General features: G+C 43.0%; 1 protein-coding gene across 3 annotated transcripts; it reads left to right on the top strand.

Moving 5' to 3' along the window:
- The first annotated feature begins 8035 nt into the window (after nucleotides 1-8035).
- PFN2 (profilin 2) lies at nucleotides 8036-14818 on the top strand. Of its 3 annotated transcripts, none has more exons than XM_036348567.1 (3): nucleotides 8737-9068; nucleotides 10975-11167; nucleotides 13144-14818. In XM_036348567.1, the coding sequence occupies exons 1-3, from the start codon at nucleotides 8937-8939 to the stop codon at nucleotides 13239-13241; spliced, it is 423 nt and encodes a 140-aa protein (XP_036204460.1). In that variant the 5' UTR covers nucleotides 8737-8936; the 3' UTR covers nucleotides 13242-14818. The 3 variants fall into 3 exon arrangements, with proteins under 3 accessions (XP_036204459.1, XP_036204460.1, XP_036204461.1); XM_036348568.1 differs by having other exon boundaries at nucleotides 8740-9068; nucleotides 13458-14818; XM_036348566.1 differs by lacking the exons at nucleotides 8737-9068; nucleotides 13144-14818 and adding an exon at nucleotides 8036-8712 and having other exon boundaries at nucleotides 10975-11112.
- The last annotated feature ends 2599 nt before the right edge of the window (nucleotides 14819-17417 follow it).

Here is a 17417-nt window from a genome sequence, read left to right as displayed (position 1 = left end):
CCATCATCCCCTCATCCAGGCTGGCCAGGCACCCCAGTGGGGACCCCCACCCTGATCCAGGAAACCCTTCAGGGCAAACCAGCCAGCCACCACCCATGCACCAGGCCTCTATTCTATATAGTAAAAGGGTAATATGCCTCCCAGCACCAGGATCAGCCGAGCCGCGAGGTCTCCCGGCACCGGGATCAGTGTGACAGGGGGCAACGCCCAAACCCCCTGATCGCCCTGTGGCTCAGTGTGTGACGGGGGCGGGGCCACAACCTCCCTATCGGCCCTGCTCTGTTCCTGACAGGGGAAGGCGCCCCAACCCCCTGATCGGCCCTGCTCTGTGCCTGATAGGGGGGAGCTCCCCAACCTCCTGATCGCCCTGCGGCTCTGTGTGTGACAGGGTTCGGCGCCCCAACCCCCCCACCCCATGGGCCCTGCTCTGTGTGTGACGGGGTAGAGCCATAACCTCCTCATCAGCCCTGCCCTGAGTGTGAAAGTGGCGGTGCCCCAACCCCCTGATCAGCCCTGCTCTGTGGGTGATAGAGGGTGGCGCCCCAACCCCCTGATGGGCCCTGCTCTGTGCATGACAGGGGAGAGCTCCCCAACCCCCTAATCGGCACTGCTCTGTGTGTGACAGGGGGTAGCGCCCCAAACCCCTAATTGGCCCTGCTCTGTGCATGAAAGGGGGTGGCGCCACAACCTCCCCATCGAACCTGCCTTGAGTGTGACAGGGGGTGGTGCCCCAACCCCCAAATCGGCCCTGCTCTGAGCCCGACCAGGGGCTGCACCTAGGGATTAGGCCTGCCCTCTGCCACCCGGGAGCAGGTCTAAGCCAACAGGTCGTTATCTCCCGAGGGGTCCCCGACTACGAGAGGGCACAGGCCGGGCTGAGGGACCCTCCCTCCCCCCCGAGTGCACAAATTTTTGTGCACCGGGCCTCTAGTCCTATCTAATAAAAGAGAAACATGGTAATTGGTGTACGATTGCTACCCTTCCCATTGGCTAATCAAGGCGATATGCAAATTAACTGCCAGCCAAGATGGCGGCCGGCAGCCAGGCAGCTTGAAACTAACATGAGGCTTGCTTGCTTCAGTGACGGAGGACCCCACTCTGAGCTGCAACTCTAAGCAACTATGTTACAAATATATAAGCTAAACAAAACCCCAGAAACCTGCTTTAGTCCACCAGGCTTCAGCCAGCAGGATCGCAACATTGTTTCAAATACAGAAGGTAAACAAAGGCCAGAAACCTGCTTTAAGCAGCGGAGGCCTAAGAGCTGGAGCCAAGCCTCAAAGCTAAAGCTGGCCCAAAATAAAAATAATAATAAAAAAAAGGAACGGTTGGGAGCTTAAGTCACCCGCCAGCCTGAAAACAGCCCTCAGCCCCTCACCCAGACTGGCCAGGCAACCCAGTGGGGACCCCCACCCTGAAGTGTGTATGACCAGCTGCAAACAGCCATCATCCCCTCACCCAGGCTGGCCAGGCACCCCAGTGGGGACCCCCACCCTGATCCAGGACACCCTTCAGGGCAAACCAGCCGGGATCCACCCGTGCACCCGGCCGCTCTCCTATATAGTAAAAGGGTAATATGCCTCCCAGCACCGGGATCAGCGGAGCCACGAGGCCTCCCGGCACCGGGATCAGTGTGACAGGGGGCAGCGCCCAAACCCCCTGATTGCCCTGCGGCTCTGTGTGTGACAGGGGGCGGGGCCACAACCTCCCTATCCGCCCTGTTCTGTTTGTAACAGGGGAAGGAGCCCCAAACCCTGATCAGCCCTGCTCTGTGCCTGATAGGGGGGAGCTCCCCAACCCCCTGATCGCCCTGGGGCTCTGTGTGTGACAGGGTGCGGCGTCCCAACCCCCTGATCGGCCCTGCTCTGTGTGTGACAGGGGGCAGAGCACCAACCCCCTGATCGGCCCTGCTCTGTGTGTGACAGCGGGCGGTGCCCCAACTCCCCAATCGGCCCTACTCTGTGAGTGACACGGGGGAGCTCCCCAACCCCCTGATGGGCCCTGCTCTCTGCGTGACAGGGTACGGAGCCCCAACCCCCTGATTGGCCCTGCTCTGTGCGTGACAGGGGGTGGCGCCGCAACCTCCCCATCGATCCTGCCTTGAGTGTGACAGGGGCGGTGCCCCAACCCCCCAATCGGTCCTACCCTGAGCGTGACTGAGGGTGGCATCACAACCTCCTAATCCGCCCTGCTCTGTGCATGACAGGGGACGGAGCCCCAACTCCCCAATCGTCCCTGCTCTGAGCCCGACCAAGGGCTGCACCTAGGGATTGGGCCTGCCCTCTGCCACCCGGGAGCAGGCCTAAGCCAGCAGGTCGTTATCTCCCGAGGGGTCCCAGACTGCGAGAGGGCACAGGCCGGGCTGAGGGACCCTCCCTCCCCCCCGAGTGCACAAATTTTTGTGCACTGGGCCTCTAGTCTATTTATATAAAAACCCTGGGTGTAACGCTTGTCACCTCCGAGGCTCAACCACCTGGAAGGAAGTCAGTCCTGCAGAGGTTTCTTTGGCAATGGCACTCCCTGAACTGTTTCCTGTGAGGGCAAGGTTTGAGGGAGGAACCTGTCCTCAGAGCATGGACACACTGAGTCCTGAGTCGTCTTGGCAACAGCTGCACCCTCCCAGAGCTGTTTCCCAGGCAAGGGCGAGGTTTGAGGCAGGAAAAGGCACTTGGAGCGTGGAGGCATATCTTTGTAAAGTTTTAATACATTATATTAGAGGTCGTGGTGGTACTGTTTTACCCACAGCGTCTACAGGAATTGCTGCAAATTTACTTCTCGGTGGAAGAACCTTTCATTCCCAATATAAATTACCAATTCCATTAAATGAAACTTCAATTTCTAGACTCAGTATAAACAGTGAAGTTGCTAAAACTATTAAAAAGACCCAACTTCTCATTATTGATGAATTCACCATGGCATCCAGTCATGCTATAAATGCCATAGACAAATTACTAAGAGAAATTATTAATTTGAATGTTGTATTTGGTGGGAAAGTTCTCCTTCTTGGAGGGGATTTTCGACAATGTCTCAGTATTGTACTACATGCTATGCGATTGGGCATAATACAAACAAGTTTAAAGTACTGTAATGTTTGGGGATGTTTCAGAAAGTTGTCTCTTACAACAAATATGAGATCAGAGGATTCTGTTTATAGTGTATGGTTAGTAAAACTTGGAGATGACAAACTTGATAGCAGTTTTCATTTAGGAATTGGATATTATTGAAATCCCCTGTGAAATGATTTGTAACAGATTTATTATTGAAGCTACCTTTGGAAATAGTTTATCTATAGATAATATTAAAAATATATCTAAATGTGTGATTCTTTGTCCAAAAAATGAGCACATTCAAAAAGTAAATGAAGAAATTTTGGATATACTCGATGGAGATTTTCACACATATTTGAGTGATGATTCCATTGACTCAACAGATGATGCTGAAAAGGAAAATTTTCCCATAGAATTTCTTAATAGTATTGCTCCTTTGGGAATGCCATGTCATAAATTAAAATTGAAAGTGGGTGCAATCATCATGCTATTGAGCAATCTCAATAGTAAATGGGGTTTGTAATGGTACTAGATTTATTATTAAAAGATTACGACCTAAAATTATTGAAGCTGAAGTATTAACAGGATCTGCAGAGGGAGAGGTTGTTCTGATTCCAAGAATTGATTTGTCCCCATCTGACATTGGGCTCCCATTTAAATTAATTCGACAACAGTTTCCTGTGATGCCAACATTTGCGATGACTATTAATAAATCACAAAGACAAACTCTAGACAGAATAGGCATATTCCTACCTGAACCTGTTTTCATACATGGTCAGTTATATGATGCTTTCTCTCGAGTTCGAAGAGCATGTGATGTTAAAGTTCTAAATACTTCATCACAAGGGAAATTAGTCAAGCACTCTGAAAGTGTTTTTACTCTTAATGTGGTGTACAGGGAGATATTAGAATAAGTTTAATCATTTTATCAGTCATTTTGAATCACTGTTTTTTTTATATCATGTTTTTGTTGTTTTTATATCATGCCTCTGTTGTTGTTATATCCTTTTGTTAGTGTTTATTTATTAATAAATTTATATATTATTTTCACATTTTACTTATTTCCTTTCATCTCTCACACTTCTATTATAGAGAAAGAGCAAATAGCAATATTAAAATATTTCCTCTACTTAATTCCCTTTTAATGTGCATGAATTTCGTGCACCAGGCCACTAGTTATCAATAAAAAGAGAAATGGCAGATAACTTAAATTTTCACAAGATAGATTTTAAAACAAAAAGCAGTATTGGTGATAAAGAGGGCCACTATTTAACGTAGCAGAAAGAAAATAACTTTAACTTATGTACCTAATTAAATAGTCTCAAATTATAAAAAGCAAATATTCAGAGTTTCAAGTAAAATGGACAAATCCAGAAGTACTCTTTGTTCTTTACTATAAAAAACATGAATAAAAGTGAGTAATACAAAAATGACAATAAATACATATCTATAAAGAATTGAATTTAAAAAACAAAATAAATGAACAAGCAGAACAGAAATAGACTCATATATACAGAGAACATTTTGACAGTTGCTAGATAGTAGTAGGGTTGGAGGATGGGTGAAAAAAGGTGAAGGGATTAAAAAGTACAAGTAGGTATTAACAGAATATTCATGGGGATGTAAAAGTACAAAACAGGGAATCCTATATAATAAAAGGGTAATATGCAAATTGACCCTAATGGTGGAATGACCAGGAATGACTGGTTGCTATGATGCGCACTGACCACCAGGGGGCAGATACTTAATGCAGGAGCTGCCCCCTGGTGATCAGTGCACTTCCACAGGAGGAGTGCCACTCAGCCAGAAGCTGGCTCATGGCTGGCCAGCGCAGTGGCAGTGCAGGAGTCTCTCCTGCCTCTGCAGCAATGCTAAGGATGTCTGACTGATGGCTTAGGCCCGCTCCTCGCAGGGAGCAAGCCCAAGCCGATAGTCGGACATCCCCCAAGGGCTCCCGGGCTGCCAGAGGGATGTCTGACTGTCAGCTTAGGCCCAATCCCCCAGGGAGCGGGCCTAAGCCAACAGGTGGACATCCCCCAAGGGGTTCCAGACTGCGAAAGGGTGCAGGCCAGGCTGGGGGACACCTCTGAGTGCATGAATTTTCATGCACCGGGCCTCTATTATAATCAATAATATTCTAATAACTATGTATGGTATCAGATGGGTATGAGATGTATGGGGATGATCACTTAGTAAGTTATGTAATGTCTAACCACTGGGGTTTACACCTGAAATTAGTATAATAATGTATGTCAACTGTAATTGAAAAAGAAAAATGATTTTAAAATGAGAAAAAAGCCCTAGCCAGTTTGGCTCAGTGGATAGAGTGTTGGCCCATGGACTGAAGGGTCCTGGGTTCAATTCTGGTCAAGGGCATGTACCTTGGTTGCAGGCTCCATCCCTGATAGGGGCCATGTGGGAGGCAATCAATCAATGTTTCTCTCTCACATCGCTGTTTCTCTCTCTCCCCTCCCTTCCACTCTCTCTAAAAATCAATGGAAAAATATCCTTGGGTCAGGACTAACAAAGAAAAGAAAAAGAAAAATGTGAGGGAATACATTTACAAAATAACATGTGTATTGCTTATGGGATTAAAGGTAATTTTTCTATACTTTTTCTTGATTGTTGTGAGAATTTTTATAATTAAAACTTTTTTTTTCAAAAATCAAGCATGGAGGTGGAAAACGTTAATTGAGGGCTTAGGGTGGGCTTAGTTAATTATGGATTTACTATATTTGGGGTAATTATATGCAATAGCTTAGTTCCTACCCCAATGTTAATCAGTTTGACTACATTTTAACAAGTTAACTTCTTGTTTCTTTATATTTTACTAAAATGTTAATGATTTACTCTTGAACTTAAACGGTTCAAGCATCCTTGACTGATACATTAAAGAATCTGATTAACCACATAGCTTTTGTTTTCACAAATAAGAATAAAAGAATTTTGAAGAGATGCACAATAATGCAATCCACCCAAGTTTAAATATGCTATATTATTGATTGTTAATGGCTACTTCATTCTGGTAACTGTATCTGCTCCACCAGCCACTGCTATTATCATTATAGACATTAGTTACCTTTAAAAGAAGTGAGAAAGATACAAATTGGTAAAGCTTGTTTCTCACATTAATACTCCCTTGGACTTAATTTTTATTGCTATTCCTAAAACTTGGTGTTTTATCTCTATTTAAACCTTTTGAAACATGTTGGGATAAGCAATAATTGTATGAAATAGGAACAGACATTTGTATACAAATAGAAAATAAGGTAACATGTTAAGAAGTTGGTTCTAACGAATATAGGCATAGGATTATTTTATCAGAGACTCTCTTTGAATATATCATCTAAAAATATAAACTGTAAACCTAGTAAGTCTACTATACAGAATATATTTTTCATAGTTGTTTAACTTTTACTATATGCAGTTCTGGGAAAATAAAACACTATGTTGGAAAAGTAAAACAGTAATTTTAGAATGTGTTGTTACATTTTGGTGAAAAATATAGAAAAATGATAGAAATTCTAAATTCTTATGGTTTTCCCAATAGATGTGTTTTAGAATCTTTTGAGATTTGAATATCTAGAATATTCAGTTGGTCTAATCCTTTTCTGTTTAAAGGCAATAAAAGAACAAGAATGAAATTCAATTATTTCCAACTCTTTGATATAACAAGACAATAGTCTGAGATTAATAAATAAAACTCAATTTCAATATTTTTTTTTAAAAATGGTCTCTTTTCTTCTTCCTATTATTTTTAATCCTCAACCTAGGATATTTTTTCCATTGACTTTTAGAGAGTAGATGGGAAGGAGGAAGGGGAGAGAGCAACTTGCACTGGAGACACATGGATTGGTTGCCTCCCACCCATGGGTAGAGGGTGGGGGGATGGAGGGATGAACCTGCAATCCAAGTACACGCCCTTGACCAGAATGGAATCCAGGATTCTTCAGTCCCCAGGCCAATGCTGTAACCACTGAGCAACCGGTCAGGGCTCAGTATATATTTTTAAACTATCATTTTATTATCTTCCTTTCATTATTGGTGTTTACTATTTAAATTTATTGAATTATAACATACATACCAAAAGCACAAATCATAACTGTAGAGCTTGATCAAATCTCACAAAATAACCATATCCGTGTCATCAGCACACTGTAACATTAACTTTTAAGGTGATAAATTGCTAAAATTGAAGGATTAAAGCTGTCAACAACTACAAAAAGGTAGAGAAGCAAAGAATGAGTAAGTGTAAGTAAATTAGGTAGGAGGCACACTTGCAAAGATGGAACAGTTTTGGGCACACATTTTATACTAAATCATCTGAACATCCAGTGTGTCAATCTGACAGGTTCCTGATTTGGATTGGGGTGGGTCTACTGCGTGTCTCCGCCCCTCCCACCCCCAACCCCCAGCAGTAGTTATGCATTTCAAAGCAAATAGCAGTAAAAATATGAAACTTCAGAATTATTAGATTGTTTAGCAACGTTTTTTTCTTCTTTCCTGAGCTACCTCAGTGTAATCCTGTCACAAACTGTGACTTCACACCATAAATTTAAAATTGAAAATCAGCTTTTCGACGTTTTAAATGTTTTTTTCTTTCTCTTGATAGGCAGATTTTTGTTCACTTAAAATTGAAACTGTAGGACATCTCTTCATTCCTTGTCTAGTCATAGCCCTCAGAAGTGACTAAAGATGATGCAAGATTCACGGAACTCTACCCACCATTTACCTTGTAAATGTAAAAAGAAGTAGAAAAAAGTCCTATTCAGGGTTGAGTCCTGAAATTATTTTCCCTTCGAGAGCAAAAAAATATTACTGTGTTTATTCAGTGAACCCTTCCTTAGATTGTTTATTCTTTATTTTCAGCAATTTCTTCGACCCACCAATAACCTTCCCAGTTAACAACAACAAAAAATAGTTTACATAGGTCGCTATTTGTTCGGACTTTACAAGCAGTGATAAGCATTATTAAGGCGGGAGGGTGGGGGTTCTCCCAGTCAAAGAATCCACAGACAGCGAGGAACAATGAAAGATCCACAAAACCCACACGCCACCAGCGTCCGCTCTGATGCAGGTTGCGGGCGCGCCGCAGGGCTGCCTGCAGGCCGAGGGCAGAGGCCTCGGGCGGAGGGTCCCGAGGATGCGGAGCGGAGCGTGGGGACTGGCGCCAGCCACCCACACCCCACACCAGATAAACGCGCCGCATCCTGTCACCGGGACGACTGCAATCCCACACCGAGGCTCCAGACCCCGCTTCCCGCACACGGGGCGCAGAAGAGACGCATCACTGCACGGCCGCGGGGACTCCGTGGCGGCCGGGCGCTCCGTGGCGGCCCGGGCGCGCTGTCTCTTAGGTGCCTAACGCGACGGGAAACACATCCTTTCCGCGGCCCCGGGTCCGAGGCTGGGCCACCCTCAGCGCCGCGCCGCGCCGGTCCCTCGCCGTCGGCACGTGGCAGCCGTGATTGTCCCCGAGCGGTATCCCTCCGCGCCCCGGCCTCAGTCTTCCTCTCCCTTCCCGGGACCCTCCAAGTCGGGGCGCGGCGGAAGGATCGCACGCACGCGCGCGCACGTCCCTCCGTGGCCGCGGGGAAGGGGGGCGCCTCGGTGAGGAGCAGCCGCCGCCGCCGTCGCACAGCCGCTTGTCAGCCTCCCGGTGCCGGTTAGTCAGCTCCGCGGGGCGGGCGGGCGGGCACCGGGCACACGCTTCTCGGCCGGTCCCTCGCCGCCGTCCCCGCGACCTCCCACCGCAGCTCCCGGGGAGGGGGGCGGTCGGTGCCTGCGCAGAGCCGCCTCCTCCCCGCCCCCGCCCCTCCTCCCCCCGCGCCCGCCGCCGCTGCGCCTGCTGCTCCTCGCCGTCCCCGCTGCAGTGCGAAGGGCTCGAAGATGGCCGGTTGGCAGAGCTACGTGGATAACCTGATGTGCGATGGCTGCTGCCAGGAGGCCGCCATTGTCGGCTACTGCGACGCCAAATACGTGTGGGCAGCCACGGCCGGGGGAGTCTTCCAGAGCATTACGGTGAGGACCAGCGGCAGCGCGGGTCCGCCCGGCCCTGAGCGGGGCGGTCGGCCGTGGGGGCGCGCAGGGCCGTGCCGGCAGGTGTGGAGGCGGCCGGCGCCGAGGAGGCGGCTGCCGGGCTGGCGAGAGGCCGAGGCCGGGGACGAGCGGGCTTCGCCGACTGGCGGGGGCGGCGGCCCGCGCCCCGCTTCCCAGCTCAGGTCCGGTGCAGCTGGGGGAGGGGCGTCCTTTCCCCCGGGTACCCTGGAAGCCGGGAGGTTTGCTTAGTCGTCCCGGGATGGAAGCGGGGCCCGGCGGGGGTCCTCCGGCGGCCGGGCAGCCCCTCGCTCAGCGGACGGCGGGCCTCCCGCGCCGCGGGATGTGGGAGGAGGCTGCTCGGCCCCGGGATCCTCGCGGCGACTTTGCGTAGGTTTGCTGGTGTCCAGGCCTCTGGGGCTGGGAGAAATGTACACCGACGACGTAGGTGGATTCGTGAATCCTGACTTCAGCCCTGGCTCTATAGGATTTTTTTTTTTTTAAATTCTCCAAGATGGCGAACTGCCATTGATTTCTCTCCTCCTCTTATGGAGAGTCATCGATTTACCGTTATTCCCAATTATGCAACACAGCCCTAAAAATGGGGTGCCTTTACGGGGTTTTCAGTAATCTTCCAACACTCGTCGGTTCTCCAAGTCTCTTTCGTGATGGTAGTGAGGAACTAACACAGATTTACGCTTCACAGTGCCTGATTTTGTGACTTGATGGTTTTGACTTGGTTGACTCATGTGTAGGGAATAATTGTCACCAAGCCTCCAGTGCTGCTTTATTGTTTCGCCTCTTTCTGCACAAGGTTCTTTCCAAAATTGTGACGATCGTGTCAGTGAGACCATTCATTCCCTTAGTTTCTTGGCCTCACGCTCCCTTCCCAACAAACGCTAAAATTCATGCCCCCTGTTAAGGGTGCTAATTATTCTCATACTAGTTAACATGGTTTCAGACTTAACTGTGTAGAACTCAGTCCTTGATGCTAATACTTGAAGTTCTCCCATTGCAGTGGACTACAATTCTTACAGAGAATTGGCATCTGGTGATCAACTTTTTTTTCTGCAGTCTTTTTGATTTTTTGTGTGAGTTCCCGCTGTCTGGCTGGGAAGATTGCAGGAGTGTGCTTGGAAATGGCTGGGGCCTGCTATGACTCTGCAGTTCTGATGGGGGCGACGCCTTCCTTCTTATTCATGGAATGTTAGCAGGCACGTTTTCTCCTTTCCTCCTTTCCGATTCTGGTGGCTACCTCAGTTTCTTTCCAAATCCCTTCCGTTTTCTGAAGGGTTTTTTATTTTGTTTTGTTTTTACCATTGCTTACTGCTGTGCTACCGACAGAATCATCTTTGCATTTGCCGGAATAAAAACTGATTACTGAGGTGGGAGGGGAAAGGAAGTTAGAGTAGTAGCTAGAAAAATAGGAGGGAAATACGAATTTGGGAATGCGCTTGAAGTTCGTACTTGTGGGGAGATGTCAAGCTATTTGAAGCAGAGTAGAAGTGAACAGACCTGCTATAAGCATGGACTTTAGGTTTTATTTCAGGAAACTTTCAAGCAACTTTAAATTTGATGCAACATGACTGACTGTAGTGATAGGCTATTGCTGAAAGTTTATAGGGTGAATCGAGATTCTTTTCATAGACTGGTCTTTAGTTAGCAGACTACACTGTGAACTGTGAAATCTAATATGAAACATGTAATCATATGGGATTAAGCTATTCTTTAGAAAAGACTAAAACTTGATTTTATGTTAGTGAAATGTGGATGTCTTGTACTGGTAGTAAAAACTTGGCACACAGTCTTTCCTGTTATATTGAGGCCTGAAAAGAATTAACTAATTTCATGTGTGTTTTTTCTTTTTCTTTTTTTGGGTGCGGGGGGACAGCCAGTAGAAATAGATATGATTGTAGGAAAAGATCGGGAAGGTTTCTTTACCAACGGTTTGACTCTTGGCGCAAAGAAGTGCTCAGTGATCAGAGACAGTCTGTATGTGGATGGTGACTGCACAATGGACATCAGGACAAAGAGTCAAGGTGGGGAACCTACATACAACGTTGCAGTGGGCAGAGCTGGCAGAGGTAAGCAAGGCGCTCTTTTGTTAAAAGTTGCATGTTACGTTACAACTTATTAAGCAGTTTCTTTAGCATTTTGAATAAAAGTGTTAGTCCATAATGGCTATTAAGATGGTTTTTGTGAACTGCCCAGCACTGAAGGGAGGCACTGCTTTAAATTTACTTACTCTACAGCAGCTGCACATACAGCCTAGCCTCTGAGATCTTGACTTTATTCTAAAATAGAATATTCATACCAACTCTCCAGTTTCAGCTTTAGTAAACTGAAAATCCAAATTTGTCTCAAACTGCTTGACATGTTCAATGATAATCTTATGGTGTAATCAGATTGTTAAATCACTCAGATTGTTTGGTTACTTTCTTCCCTTTGAGTCTTTGACCTTTGGATCTCTTCCTTTTCTTTCTTGCTTACATTTCAATCATTCGTTGCTCAGCATAAAAATGGAAAAATTAACATTGATTCATATTTCTATTAAAAACATGGCAGGGAAGAAAGAAATAATTAGAATAAGGGTTTTGGAGTAAGTTGTCCCATTACTAAAATATTTTCAAAGACTAAATGTGATTGTGATTTAGATAGGAAAAGTAGAAAATTACATTTCATTTATATATTTGACCCAGAAATTCTGGTGCTTCTTGACTGTTGTCAACATTGGAGAAAATAAGTCTCACTGCTTTTTCAAAACTTTCAAAATTGGGGTTTATTATGGCATCTGATTGATTTAAAACTATATTTAAATGTATTAACCTGTGTAAATATTTTGTAAAGAAAGAAGGTTTGTGAGTCTCATACAGCAGACTTGACACGTCTAAGTAAGACCAAATCTACCATGTGAAGGAACTTGAAACTCCCCTGAGCTGTAATTTACTGAAATGGTCCTACCAACTCCCTGTGATCATCCTAAAGGTTACTCTTACTCTGATGTGAGTTGATGCTTATGACTATTGCTCCATAGAAAAATTAGGTGGTCCTAGCCAGTTTGGCTCAGTGGATAGAGTGTCAGCCTGCGGACTGAAGGGTCCCGGGTTCAGTTCTGGTCAAGGGCACATGCCCAGGTTGCGGGCTCAATCCCTAGTAGAGGGTGTGCAGTAGGCAGCTGATCAGTGATTCTCTCATCATTAATGTTTCTGTCTCTCTCTCCCTCTCCCTTCCTCTCTGAAATCAATCAATAAAAATAAATAAAGAAAAATTAGGTGACTGAAGTAATAGACTTTTTTTTTTTTTCAATATTAGCTGAAGTCAGATAACTTAAAAAGCATCAACCATGTGACATAAAACAGGAATGAGATTTTCATACCATATAGTACTGCTGACATCTAGTGGCTGTGATTGTAAAATCTGAACCTCATCATAGAAGAATCTCTTGTTGGAAATAGTAAATCTATTTCAAGATTTTAGACTCAATTAAAAACAAAGCTATACCAGTGAGGAGGATATCAGTAAGCATACACCTTAGAAACCTTAATTTCATCTTTTCTGAATAGCACTGGAAATGCTATTTAAAATTTGGTCTTGGTTTTGCTCTAGCGGTAATAGACACATTTAACCTCACTGGTAAGACTTAATAGTTTGTACTTAATCAAGCTTGTTAAATTGGGAGAATTTTGTAAAATAATCACCTAAATTTTTTTTAAGTTTTTTGGGGAGGCCAGTCTAATATGTATTTGTCCTACTAACCAGCAGTTTTTTGCCCTAGAATAGAAGATAAATGATCACACTCCTTTTCCCCTAGCTAGTATGAAGATATTTTTATAGAGCACTGCAGCTGCATTGATTGGACTTCCAAGAAGCAGTTAATAGTTTTTAGTATATAACTAGTTTGAAAGTTCTCCTTTTTGGAGATCTAGTTGACTTCAGTGCTTGACAGTTCATGGAAAACTAACTTAATATTAACTTAGTAATTAGGGTTCTGTCTGCTAAAACTTATGTGACTTTCTTAATTAACCCTTCTTTTGAAACCCTTTTCTTCTTTCTCTTTCAGTCTTGGTCTTTGTAATGGGAAAAGAAGGGGTCCATGGAGGCGGCTTGAATAAGAAGGCATACTCAATGGCAAAGTACTTGAGAGACTCTGGGTTCTAGCTGCTAGGCAGATGTTCAGCATTAGGGGAATTGCTCGTAAACTTTCCTAGCATAAGCTCGAGTCTTAATTCCGGAAACTTTATTAGCAATGCAGGTGATGGGGTATGAACCTTGGTCTCCTTTGTATCCCTCTGTTAGTGGGGAAAGGTATCTTTCTTTCTGCCCTCCCCCTTAAATAATTCTGTTCACTTTGTTTTGTTTCCTTGTGTACTCCAGCATTGGTTATAGTCATGGGAAAGGAAGGTGTCCACGGAGGCACACTTAACAAGAAAGCATATGAACTCGCTTTATACCTGAGGCGGTCTGATGTGTAAGCAGCCTCTCCCCATCTACCTAGCAACTGTCTTCATCACCACCCCAATTATGGTTACAGTGCTGCCAGACTATGTGGTAGCTAATTTTTCTTTACCTATTTTCTAATGTCATGATTCCTATTTGCCCAATGGATTATTTGTATGTTAACCACTGTATGTAATCAACCCTTATCTGGCAACATAATTGCAGCACAACAATGATTTGCATGATACCTTGAAATTTGGGGGGAGGGGGCATGCCAAGCTGGGCATCACTTTGTTTTAGCAATTAATGGGATATTGATTACTAAAATAAGTTAATAATAAGCAAGGTGCCGGTGTACAATCTCTAATTTGATCAATGTCTTTTCAGCACTTTGAGCATTTACTTAGCTCATTTAGTCTTCCTTTTGTAGCGCATGGTTGGGAGGGAAAAGTGCATGCATCTTTCCTTCACTTGTCTTTTCTCACCCCCTCCCTTCGCACATAAGTTGTTTGGTTTGCTTCCACCTTATTTTATGCAGTGCCTGGTTTATTTAACCAATTAATAATCCTGTTTGTTGATGAACTATTGAGAGCTGCAGTAGTTTGCTTTCAGTATTGTTGTTGCACTGGAGTAGACAAACCTTTTTTCATAGTGTCTACAGGACATACTAAGAGTGCAACTGCAAAACAAGAGCAAAAGGCACTTCCTCCCATGACCTCACAATAAACATACTGGTTGAATCCCCAGGGACATTCCATCATTGCAGTAGCTCAGATTTTTGTTCCTATCTTTTTCTTTGCACACCAGCTCTACCTACTCTTTAGTAAAATTGTAAGAGGCTGCCATTATGGACATTAGGTGTCCCAGCATAACCATCTGGAGTGTGTCCAGTTTGTTCTTCATAGGACCAATTTTTATTTGCAGCTTAAGTTTTTATATGAAGTTGCATTATTGTGGCTGTCTTGTGATGAATTTTTTTCAAATGTATTCTGTGCCATACTATTGTTAAAATGAACTGTTGCTATTGTGAGATGGATTTTAACTGACCTATAAAAGGTTTCTTTTGAATGGCACTACTTTAGGGACATTCTAGTATTTGCTTCTATTGTTTGGGCCTTGTGGATAATGTACAGATTTAAAAACAAATCTTGTTGCTGATTTGTCCATTTCTTTCCCTGCACTTTGTTACATCTGGGATACAGTCTAACTCATCTGATTTAATATGCATTTTAAAAAATGCCATAACTATTAAACACCTTGTTTACAGACAGATGAAATAAATTTATTCCAACCAAATACTCTAGACTCATGTTGTTTATATAAATTGTTGGCTTACTGTTGCAGTTGATTTTTGACACAATGCTAATATATATACAGGATAGGCCAAAAGATGCTGTAAGCATATAATCTTTTTGAAAGATTCGGTTGTTGGCCTATTCCACTTCCTGTAGTATTTATTATAAATAAAATGAGTGCTGGGAATTTATTTTTAATGGTCTTTGACCTTTTAAAATGGTTTTTAGTTATCTTAGGCTCATCTTCAGGCTTATGAGAAAAAAATTAACGTATCCACTAGAAATTAATACTTTTCTTTTGTTGATGGTTTCTAGATGGGAAATCTAGTGAGCAGTAAGGCCCCAGTGCCAACACGGGTTTCTGCATTGTGGATTCTTCTGTGTTGAGCTGTTGTATGACTTCTTTAGGTTTGGAGGCTGTATCGGCAGACTGCAGTGAGCCCATTGGAACTCTCACATAAAAGAAGACATTCCTTAGGCAGCATATAAGATTGGGATGTTCTTGCCATTTCTGGCTTTGGAGTGACATGTTCACAATAGCTATATAAGTCAAGTTTAATCCCAGAGGTCAGAAGGTCCCTGAGATATATTGCAGCTTAGTAACTCTGTTAGTTTAATACTATTTAGGTAAATCATCACCATGAACTATCAAGCTCTGAGCAGGGATGCTCAAAAGTTGGTGAGTCTGAGTGGAACTGGGAGCTGCTTATAATGCAGATTTTGGGCTCTAGAGTTCTACTCTAGAGATGTAGATTATGCATAGCCCAAGATCATCATTTAGAAACAATTGCCAAGTCAGTCTGAATCACTTTAAGCAGCTTGTGTGCTACCCTTTGAGAAACAGTGGCTTAGGGAAGGAGAATTAATCGCTTTGCCTTAATTGAATATACTGTGCATAACTTAAGTTTTTTCTTTGAAGTGTTGTTAAGAGTTCTGAATTTGATTGTACACTCAGGGATGTACAAGTTTAGAAGATAGGGATTTGGGTCTACTTTGGTAGTTGAGTGGGCATACCTTAGAAATTGTAAAACAAAAACCTCAACTTCCTGACCCATTAAGATCTCTGTTAGGAACAAAAGGTGGGTCAAATGAAAATTTTGTGGTTGGGTTGCAGTGATTTGATATTTTACGGTAATATACATTCACACTTGAGTTGTAAAGAATTGTTGGGGTAATTAGGAAGTCGCACCAGAATTGTGAAACCCTTAATGAATGAACCTGTAAGTTAGGTGAGGGGATGTGTTGGGGGTGTGTGTAGGTGAGTAGAAGACAGTAGTGGGCATCTGTATCATTAAAAAAGTAAATAATGAAACTAAACATTGGCCCCCTACACACAATTTCATTAGAAAAACACTTCTGAAAACATGTGCATGTATCTTTGCTTTGTACTTAGTTCTAGGAATTTAACTTAAGGAAATGGAGCTATACAAACTCATATGCCAGAATATCCATCACATAGCATTACTTATAGTGCTAAACTTGGAAAGCTACAAAATTTAACTTTCAGGCTTATGGGCTATGTAAATGATTGTCCAGAGGATAAACCAGTCATTGAAGAATGACACAAGAAAATGCTCACTAATGAATGTTAAGTAATAATTTGGATATAAACAGATGTTACATACAGTATAAGTAGTACAGTATATAATACAGATTTATTTTACATATGTATTTCTGAATATCAAAATAAATTTATCTCTGGGGTATGTTTCCAGGTGACTGTCCTTTTGTAATCAGAAAAATTTTTAATTAAGGTATTAAAACAAATTGGATTTTTATTTAGTGTCCTATTTAAAAAATTGTGTATACTGTGAAGACATAAAAAATTTAAATTGAATATTAAAACTAGTAATTTAATTAAGACTTCATAGATTTTACAACTAAAAGTAAGTTTGGAGTATTTAAAAAAAGTAATTTTTACCTTAGAAAATCTCCTAACTTAAATTTAAAGGAACCAGGTCCTTTGATTTGAAGTGTAGATTAAGAACTGAGGGAATACAGTATCTAATACACATTACAGTGACTTAACTTTTCCCATTTAAAAAAATGTTATTATTTAATAACTATAAAAGCTATTACTTATTGTGTGTTTATGTGCCAAACATTGAGTTTAATGTTTTATCCTCACACCCTACTTTAGGTTAAATGAAATTATTCAAATGACCAAATTCCAAAGCTCTGCTATCCTAGTAAACTAATGTTCTATTTCTCATGCCTGTGTTTTATTATTTAAAAGGGGGGGGGGGGGAGATGAGGTGGTATCAGCTTGACAATTCAAGTTTTTCTTCTCATAAGCAGAAATATTTTTTTGTTAATTATAAGAATTTTTCTAAAAAGCAATTCAGAAAATGAAATTCCCCCAATAGTGTTACATTTCTTTTAAAATGTGTAATTTTTCTGTTTTTACAACAAAGGCTCAGGTATGTAGTATAGTTATTCTTTTCTAATGTGCTTTTGTTCACTAACAATTTCCCATGTCCATGCAGATGTATCAAGATAATTTATCCTTTTGAAGCTGCGTAGCAGTGTACTGTAAGGTTATACCATAATTACATCAGGGTACCAAAATGTCCAGTTGTTGGAATGATTTTGACGGCCGTTT

The sequence above is a fragment of the Myotis myotis genome, unplaced genomic scaffold (assembly GCF_014108235.1).
Source record: "Myotis myotis isolate mMyoMyo1 unplaced genomic scaffold, mMyoMyo1.p scaffold_m19_p_2, whole genome shotgun sequence".
Taxonomy (NCBI): domain Eukaryota; kingdom Metazoa; phylum Chordata; class Mammalia; order Chiroptera; family Vespertilionidae; genus Myotis; species Myotis myotis.
This window is presented reverse-complemented; position numbering and strand designations above follow the sequence as displayed.

Bases quoted from the DNA above. Each gene is read 5' to 3' on its own strand.
- PFN2 (XM_036348566.1), top strand. From the start codon at position 8,076: ATGAAAGATCCACAAAACCCACACGCCACCAGCGTCCGCTCTGATGCA. The intron at 8,713-10,974 runs GTTAGTCAGCTC...GCGGGGGGACAG, and splicing joins TTGTCAGCCTCCCGGTGCCG to CCAGTAGAAATAGATATGAT.